This window comes from Pimephales promelas, chromosome 7 (genome assembly GCF_988280905.1).
Source record: "Pimephales promelas chromosome 7, fPimPro1.hap1.1, whole genome shotgun sequence".
NCBI lineage: Eukaryota > Metazoa > Chordata > Actinopteri > Cypriniformes > Leuciscidae > Pimephales > Pimephales promelas.
In genome coordinates, this window is record NC_142775.1 from 24,440,198 (window position 1) to 24,449,712 (window position 9,515).

Genomic DNA, 9,515 nt, shown 5'->3' on the forward strand with positions numbered 1-9,515 from the left:
CTCCAATCTTCCCAAAACTCTGGATTCTGATAGAGGGCCATGAGACTTAGACCTGAGTGCAAAAATGGAGGCTTTAGCCCCTTCCAGAGCTGAGATATCGAAACTCAAAAATTCGGCCCGAAAAAAAAAACGACAGTTGTACCCCTTACGTTTTTTTTTTAATAAAAAACCCCTTACGTTTTTTTTTTGGGCGAAAAATTAAGTTTCTCCAATCTTCCCAAAACTCTGGATTCTGATAGAGGGCAATGAGACTTAGACCTGAGTGCAAAAATGGAGGCTCTAGCCCCTTCCACAGCTGAGATATCGAAACTCAAAAATTCGGCCCGAAAAAAAAAACGACAGTGGTACCCCTTACGTTTTTTTTTTTGGGCGAAAAATTAAGTTTCTCCAATCTTCCCAAAACTCTGGATTCTGATAGAGGGCCATGAGACTTAGACCTGAGTGAAAAAAATGGAGGCTTTAGCCCCTTCCAGAGCTGAGATATCGAAACTCAAAAATTCGGCCCGAAAAAAAAAACGACAGTGGTACCCCTTACGTTTTTTTTTTAATAAAAAACCCCTTACGTTTTTTTTTTGGGGCGAAAAATTAAGTTTCTCCAATCTTCCCAAAACTCTGGATTCTGATAGAGGGCCATGAGACTTAGACCTGAGTGCAAAAATGGAGGCTTTAGCCCCTTCCAGAGCTGAGATATCGAAACTCAAAAATTCGGCCCGAAAAAAAAAACGACAGTGGTACCCCTTACGTTTTTTTTTTTTGGGCGAAAAATTAAGTTTCTCCAATCTTCCCAAAACTCTGGATTCTGATAGAGGGCCATGAGACTTAGACCTGAGTGCAAAAATGGAGGCTCTAGCCCCTTCCAGAGCTGAGATATCGAAACTCAAAAATTCGGCCTGAAAAATAAACGACAGTGGTACCCCTTACGGTTTTTTTTTTGGGCGAAAAATTAAGTTTCTCCAATCTTCCCAAAACTCTGGATTCTGATAGAGGGCCATGAGACTTAGACCTGAGTGCAAAAATGGAGGCTCTAGCCCCTTCCACAGCTGAGATATCGAAATTAAAAAATTCGGCCCGAAAAAAAAAGACAGTGGTACCCCTTACGTTTTTTTTTTTGGGCGATAAATTAAGTTTCTCCAATCTTCCCAAAACTCTGGATTCTGATAGAGGGCCATGAGACTTAGACCTGAGTGCAAAAATGGAGGCTCTAGCCCCTTCCACAGCTGAGATATCGAAATTCAAAAATTCGGCCCGAAAAAAAAACGACAGTGGTACCCCTTACGTTTTTTTTTTTGGGCGAAAAATTAAGTTTCTCCAATCTTCCCAAAACTCTGGATTCTGATAGAGGGCCATGAGACTTAGACCTGAGTGCAAAAATGGAAGCTTTAGCCCCTTCCAGAGCTGAGATATCGAAACTCAAAAATTCGGCCCGAAAAAAAAAAACGACAGTGGTACCCCTTACGTTTTTTTTTTTTTGGGCGAAAAATTAAGTTTCTACAATCTTCCCAAAACTCTGGATTCTGATAGAGGGCCATGAGACTTAGACCTGAGTGCAAAAATGGAGGCTCTAGCCCCTTCCAGAGCTGAGATATCGAAATTCAAAAATTCGGCCCGAAAAATAAACGACAGTGGTACCCCTTACGTTTTTTTTTTTGGGCGAAAAATTAAGTTTCTCCAATCTTCCCAAAACTCTGGATTCTGATAGAGGGCCATGAGACTTAGACCTGAGTGCAAAAATGGAGGCTCTAGCCCCTTCCACAGCTGAGATATCGAAATTCAAAAATTCGGCCCGAAAAAAAAAACGACAGTGGTACCCCTTACGTTTTTTTTTTTTTGGGCGAAAAATTAAGTTTCTCCAATCTTCCCAAAACTCTGGATTCTGATAGAGGGCCATGAGACTTAGACCTGAGTGCAAAAATGGAGGCTCTAGCCCCTTCCACAGCTGAGATATCGAAACTCAAAAATTTGGCCCGAAAAAAAAAAAACGACAGTGGTACCCCTTACGTTTTTTTTTTTGGGCGAAAAATTAAGTTTCTCCAATCTTCCCAAAACTCTGGATTCTGATAGAGGGCCATGAGACTTTAACTTGAGTGCAAAAATGGAGGCTCTAGACCCTTCCAGAGCTGAGATATCGAAACTCAAAAATTCGACCCGAAAAAAAAAAAAACGACAGTTGTACCCCTTTCGTTTTGTTTTTTTTTCGGGCGAAAAATTAAGTTTCTCCAATCTTCTCAAAACTCTGGATTCTGATAGAGGGCAATGAGACTTTAACCTGAGTGCAAAAATGGAGGCTCTAGACCCTTTTTCACGAAATTTACTCACCCCCATGTCATCCTAGATATCCATGTCATTCTTTCTTCAGATGGAATCGTTTAAAGTCCTTTGAACAGTTTGCACTGAAACTGTTGGACCTTGAACCGTTTGGTTCCCACTGAAGTGCATTATATGGAGAAAAATCCTGGAATGTTTTAATCAAAAACCTTAATTTATTTTTGACTGAAAGAAAAAAAGACATGGACATCTTGGATGGGGGTGAGTAAATTATCAGCATTTTTTTTTTTTTTAAGTGAACTACTCCTTTAAATGTGCCATAAAGAGACAACATTAGGCTATAGTTTATGTGAGCTTTTTCCTTCCCTAACAGAGCCTAGAAAAGGTGCAGGTTACATATGCAGGTCTTATTGGTGAGGGCGTTTGCTAACAGGGTGGGGTTGTAATTGTAAACTGTAAATCTGACAACTTTAATAATACATTTGAAAAATATTGGTAGGATTCTCATTAAAATGAAAATGTTTAGGAGGGAAACAAAACAAGGGAACAAAGAAACAAACCCTCCTCCGCTGCCACCTAACTGGTTTTTGAAACTGAACTTTTAAGGTTTTATGGATGATGTCGTCTCCACCGTGTGGCCAAATACCGCCAGTACTTCATCTGCTTTCTTGGAGATTACAAACATGTTTAAATACCGTACATAGCCTATGGAATATGTTATGTTTCGTTACTCAGAGAACAGGCAAAAAGAAAAATGCTCTAAGCTATTACTGAAAACCATTACTGAAAACCATATTATAAAACCATGTGACATGTGCTAATAGAAGTAATAAATAGTTTTAATAGATTTTTAGACAGTAGGTTAAATATTATTTTTAAATATAAAACTAGTTCCAATCCTGCTTAGTGCTTTATTCATGATAAAACACGGCTATGACCATGGCTATGACCGCTTCACCCAACGTTTCAATTCATAGCGCAACACTGCAGTTCCTATGTTTTTATTTTAGCTTTCATCATGCATATTACACATTGTAACGTTATCGTTGTTGCTGTTCACTGTCGGGGACTATTTTTTTCTAGCGGAAGGAAAACGTTTTGTGATTTTACTTCATGAAAGTTGCACTACTACATTTTTTTTTTTACTTTAATATTTTTATTGTGTGGTAACCGTTTTATAAAAGCAATAAGGTATACTCGAAGCAAGTGCTGTATCGTGAATAAGTAACGTTAACGGCTGAAGGACGTTGTTAGGCACGACCATAGGGGCACGACGCGAAGGCAGTACAGCCTCTCGTAACGTAAACCATATAGGTAACTTATTGCGTATACGTAAACCATATAGGCAAAATACAGGTGTATATATTTAACTGTTTAGGAGTAGGACACAAAAAATAACATCGTGAGGTATGCGTGGAATTTGCTGAGAAGTGTCATTTTATAACCTTTGTACTCCAGCAAAAAAAATGGCGTCACGGTGGCCGAGAGGTTAAGGCGTTGGACTCGAAATCCAATGGGGTTTCCCCGCACAGGTTCGAATCCTGTTCGTGACGTTTTTTTTTTTTTTTTTTTTTTGTTGCATGTGTGAGCACGAGACTTTAGATGTAAACTAAAACAATCATAATCTGACTAGCTAGTCAACAGGTCGTGTTTTCAAATTTCTATTCGAAAGAAGATCATTGTGACAAAGCAAATGTTATGTACTTGTCTGCATAGTCTGTAACATTTATTTATTTGATGGAAACAACACGTTTAACTACTCTTCATGGATAGTGCCTCAAAATAAAGCAAATCAACGCATTATAATGTGATGATGCAACCTAAATACCTTTGGAAACATTTCGGAGCGTGTAATCAAATCATATTACACAACGTCGACAACCGTACGAGGAAATGAAGTGTGGTTATATTTCCTATCCATGTGGACACATTTTCTTCACTGTGTCCAATCAGATTGAGCTCAATGTAACAAGAACACGCCACGGTAAAAATACACACTTGGGTCTCTCAAGTTTTCGTTCCCGTACAATAGCCATGATACTGTACCACATATGCTGAATTATTTGTAATGCCTGATCAAACAAATGTTCGTGTATTCAAATCCCATGTGTGTATTAAACAACAAATAACGCATCTGTGAACACCCCCGCGAAACAGTGTGATGGTACAGCCGGTAGAATTTAAAGAACTGAACACACACTTGCGCAGATCAGACGCTTTGTTAGTGAGGGAGAGAAAGCGATAGTACTGTGAAATAGAGATTTTCCCCTCTTTTGCGAAAGTATTTTTTTTATTCTGTTTCTTGGTAAAAATGCAGTACGTCACAAGTAGAAAACATACTATAATTATAACAATTTAAACGGCCATCAGGAAGTTTCAAACTGGTCATAACGTACACGTTAACCAGTTATAGTTATCTCGGCTCAAATCGTTTTTGTTTTTCAATTTACTGTCTCGTCGCTTTAGTATTTTTAATGTCGAATAGACGCCAGATGAATGATTTTCGAGTGGAAGGTGACATGAAGAGACGCGATGTTCAGTTTCACCGGCAGCATGTGTGTCTGAACTCACTGACACAGTTTTAAACGCAACCCGCAATATATGTGTGAAGAAAACAGAGTTTAATAGCTGTTCGTTAACTTGACGTCGTGAATTGACAGTGTAGGCTAACAACAACAAAAAGACTGAGTATGAATCTGGATTCTAGACATTTTGAGCAGTGACGACTTGAAGTCTTCTTGAGTCGTTGTTTTTCCAGCTTTAGGACAGGATGAAGTCTAAAATATCTGTCTGGAAAACGAATTGAGTGTTGTTGTTGTTTTTTTTTTAAAACGAGTCGTTTTAATCGTGTATGAGGAAATATTTCCTGCTTTTACTTTCATTCCTTTAGCTCGTTGGTCAAATGTGGAAAAAACTGCCTCAAATGTTACGCTAGAAACACCATTGCCTTTCCAAAAAGGGTTTTGCATGCAAAGTTTATGCGCCAAATAAAGTTTATTTGGCAAATAAAACATCCCACTCCGCGCACAGATTTAGCTTTAGATCAAGAAATCCTCCAACACAGCTGTGGTTTCGCTAGCCGGTGTGCTAGCATTCACTCCAGCTCAAAGAAATGTCGAATATCTCCAACGAAGGTGTGATCTTGATTAAAGATGTAAAGGCCGGATCTAAAAACCTTAATATCGTCTTTATAGTTTTGGAAATCGGTAAGTGAATTCACTGCTGTGCCCCTCACGAGCATTTTAGCACTAGTAACAGTTAGAGCTAATTTCTCACTGCTAACATTCATGAATAACATGTCTAACGCTCGATGTCTATTTTGTCCTTCTGGTGTTCTTGTAGCTTTTTTTTTTTTTTTTTTTTCACGCATCACCCATCATGTATCGCAATCGAGTGTGTTTTTAGTAGTTTTGCAACGGTTGAGATTTTACCATAGACGGATTTTACTGAACTTTGCTGTGCACGCGCAGGTCGAGTGACGAAGACAAAGGACGGGCACGAGGTGCGCTCGTGCAGAGTGGCGGACAAGAGCGGCAGCATCGCCATCTCTGTGTGGGATGAGCTGGGCAGCCTCATTCAGCCCGGGGACATCATCCGCCTTACGAGAGGGTAACGAGACACATCCTATGGACACATCTCTCTCTCTCTCTCTCTCTCTCTCTCTCTCTCGAGAGAGAGAGAGGGTAACGAGACACATCCTATGGGCACATCTCTCTCTCTCTCTCTCTCTCTCTCTCTCTCTCTCTCTCTCTCTCTCTCTCTCTCTCTCTCTCTCTCTCATTTGTACTTGAAGAGTACAAAACAAATAATTGATTTAAGGCTCATAAATATCGTTTCGAGTACAGATGAAGTGTTTTAACTTTGGAAAAATATTTTTGTTTGGATAGGTATGCTTCAATGTGGAAGGGGTGCCTTACACTGTACACTGGAAGAGGAGGAGACTTACAAAAAATTGGAGAGTGAGTATTAAATGTTGCCTCACAATAATATCTTCCATTTTCATTTTGTGATTTATCATATCAGCATTTGGCAATAACCATGGTAATTCACCCTTGTGACAGTTCAAAATCTACTGGCACATTAATTCAATGTCTTTCACAGGTTTTGTATGGTGTATTCTGAGATTCCTAATTTCAGTGAGCCAAATCCAGAGCTGCTAGGACAAGCTAACCAGCATAAGACGGTGAGTCCAATCAATGTTTATGCAAAATGGCACCTCGGTGTGATGCCTCAATGATTATACTTTCCTTTAATCATTTGCATGTCTAAATTTGCTTCAGTTACAATGTGAAAAAAAATGGTCTTTCACTCCAACTCATTTCAAAGTCTTTGTTTAGCAAATAACTTGGAATGTATAAGTTATTAATCCAGAAGCAAACATTTGGTTTTACTTCTGCACATTCAAATACCAAGCCATTAAACTAGCCTAACCAGCAAAGCTCCTGTTACGCACAAAGTCAACACAATGGTGTCTTGTCTCTCGTCCTCTCAATAGGGTAAAGAACAGCGCGGAAATTCTCCACCGAATCAAAATTCAGGTACTCCTGGGCAGACAGGTGAACAAATGTATGACTAGTACTTTACATAATCTGTCCTACTAAAGTGACGGATGGTGATTTTTGTAGTGGTGGATTAATGGTTTGGAATCGGGGCTGCTAACGAAGGTTGCAGGTTCAGTCTCTGAAATTGGAGTTACTGAGATCCTGTTCTTACCGTTAGCATACTGTAAGCTGTAATAGTTTTTTCTAGTCCCTCAGCATGGTGTCTTTTGTATATTTCTGGTGTGATTAAGTTTGCCACTTTTTGTTTTGTTTGACCAACAGGAAATGGTACTGGGCCAGTATTTTCCAATAACAGTGCTGCACCTGTGCCTCGGGATCCCAACTTCGGTGTTCCAGGAAGACCAAACGGGCGTGTTCCAGGCAATGGACCACCCCCAGTAACTGCAGGGGCATCCCCTGCTCCCCCCAAACCCACAGTCACCATTAGCAATGGCAGGGACCCAAGAAGGGCTTCAAAGAGATGAGACTGCAAAACTACTTTCTTGTTTCCACAAACCACCCTTATAATACAAAACAATACTGCCAATCAAAAGATACGAGGTTTAATGCTACTGTTTTGCCACCTATGCCTTTGCTTTGTCATTTTGCCAATATTTGCGTTGTATCCTAGCCTGACTTCGTCATATTCATATTCTATAGGACTTTGAGGCGTGTCTTTACCGAACCAGGAAAATAAAAACTGCACTCACTTAGTTAGACCTACAGCCAATCAGAGCTACGTAGTAAGTGATGTATGTTGAGCTACGCGTAGTTGTCAACAGAACTTAACTGCACAGTGGAAGTAGTAAAATGAGTGTTGCTTTTACTTGGTCCTCCATGAGTGCGACCAAAGGAGAAACCACAACCACCACAGGGTTTTCATTGCGTCCCATCTTCTTAGCGACCATCAGAGCCAGCTAATAAATTAAACTTTTTTGCCGAATTCCGTTGGAAGGACGGCAAACATCTTTCCACAAATGCCTTGATTGCAGTTTTACAAAAGATGTGATAGTGGAATCTATACATCTCAATTCTCCAGCTGCAGTCATATTTTAGAGAAATCAGTTCAACCCATGATGATCAATTCCATTCATGATCCATTCAGATCATCTGTCCATATTTAAATAAAGCCCACTCTTGCAATTTGATTGGCCAGACGGTTTCTGAACCGATCATAATCACTCAATGGATCAAGTCCAGATCGAATTTCCCGACCAAAAAATGTTCTGAGTGGGGTTCGGGCTGGCATCCAGGCTAGTAGTATCGATCACAAAAGGTTAGAATTCAACTTGTTACAGTTAAAGGTTAGCATACCCTTAGCCCGTTCAGTGGCCCACCATTTATTTCCTTTCCCTAAATGTGTTGTTAAACTATACACCCTACTTGAACACTTGATGCACTTTCTTCTCTTAATTTATAGTGAATGCATTGTCATGTGATTCAGGAATGATTAACTGCTGTTGCAAATTGAGGAAAGAACTTCAAAGTGACTGACTAAATGGGTTCTTCCCCCTACTCCTTGGCCAAACAAAAAAATTGCCAGAAGTGACCGTGTGAAAGGAAAGGTGATAGTTTGATTGGACACTTAGGATTATTTAATTAGGAATAAACCAAGAATGAAATGTTGGGAAATTGATCCCTGTGGTTATTGTTGTAATTTGTTCTACTTGATCATTTTAGTGCCATTTACATTGAATGGGATTGTTGCCTTTTATATAAGTGCAATCAATGTGAATTATATACCTTCTCTTATATACTGTAACACCACTTCATTCGTTTTGCTTTATAGACATTTTATGTTGTATATAAAAATATATATATAAATTTAGGGATACTTGTTATTCAGCCAAATGTATATTTCTATTAGCTTAAAAGTTTTAATTAGCTTAAACATTTGCTGAATGGGAGAAGCTAATACAAATAGCCAGTGTTGTTTTCTTGTTTGCCTGTTAACATTTCAAGCTGCTTTATCAGCAGATTTGATGATCAGAGTGCGTAATGCTCCTTGTAAGGAAAGTTCATGAGTTGAAAGTTTTCCCAGTGTGTGGTACAGCTCAATGCTTATTATTTTCCCATATTTTCCATGGTAATTAAGCTGTGACACTATTTATTGTGTGTGTGTGTGTGTGTATAGCTGCATAGCTACATTACATCACAATGAAGCAGCCTAAATAGTCCACTTTGGAAAATGTGTAGATGTCAGGTTTTCATTAAACCGAGAAAAATGGTAGAGAAAATGTTCTATTAAAATGTTTTATTAATTAATGTTCTGACATCTACACATTTTCCAAAGTGGACTATTTAGGCTGCTTCATTAAAAATGTGACATTTAGACGTTTTCTTCGGCGTGGATCCAGGCAAATGAATCCTTTTCACCTTGAAAATAATAAATGTTTTTATTTATTTGTTTATTTATTTAATTTTTTTGCATTTTTAAATAATAGACTATTTCTCAGTAATCGTCAATAAAAGAAAATTCAATTTTTCTCGGTTTAATGAAAACCAATAGGTCGTGATGGTAAGTTTTAAGTGTAAGTTTCACGTTTGAGGGGGTTTAAACCGTGACATCTACACGTTTTCAAAAGTGGACCAACGTGATTATTTCACGTCTTGTCACGATACCGGGTTGAAGAAATATTGTTTAGGCCACTTTGTTTGATACAATCACAACAATTTAACGCAAGTATGGGAATTGAACTCGGGTCTTCT

General features: G+C 38.8%; 1 protein-coding gene and 1 non-coding gene across 2 annotated transcripts; both read left to right on the forward strand.

The window, feature by feature from the left end:
- Positions 1 to 3,736: 3,736 nt before the first annotated feature.
- On the forward strand, positions 3,737 to 3,818 carry trnas-cga (transfer RNA serine (anticodon CGA)). Its single transcript has one exon. It is a non-coding gene; the product is annotated as a tRNA-Ser (tRNA).
- A 451-nt stretch (positions 3,819 to 4,269) lies between these two features.
- Positions 4,270 to 8,442, forward strand: nabp1a (nucleic acid binding protein 1a). Its single transcript, XM_089133231.1, has 6 exons — positions 4,270 to 5,471; positions 5,736 to 5,874; positions 6,153 to 6,224; positions 6,367 to 6,448; positions 6,761 to 6,803; positions 7,089 to 8,442. Exons 1-6 carry the CDS (start codon positions 5,378 to 5,380, stop codon positions 7,289 to 7,291), a joined length of 633 nt encoding a protein of 210 aa, XP_088989357.1. The 5' UTR covers positions 4,270 to 5,377; the 3' UTR covers positions 7,292 to 8,442.
- Positions 8,443 to 9,515: the final 1,073 nt, after the last annotated feature.

Bases quoted from the DNA above. Each gene is read 5' to 3' on its own strand.
- nabp1a (XM_089133231.1), top strand. From the start codon at position 5,378: ATGTCGAATATCTCCAACGAAGGTGTGATCTTGATTAAAGATGTAAAG. The intron at 5,472-5,735 runs GTAAGTGAATTC...GTGCACGCGCAG, and splicing joins CTTTATAGTTTTGGAAATCG to GTCGAGTGACGAAGACAAAG. The intron at 6,449-6,760 runs GTGAGTCCAATC...TCCTCTCAATAG, and splicing joins AAGCTAACCAGCATAAGACG to GGTAAAGAACAGCGCGGAAA.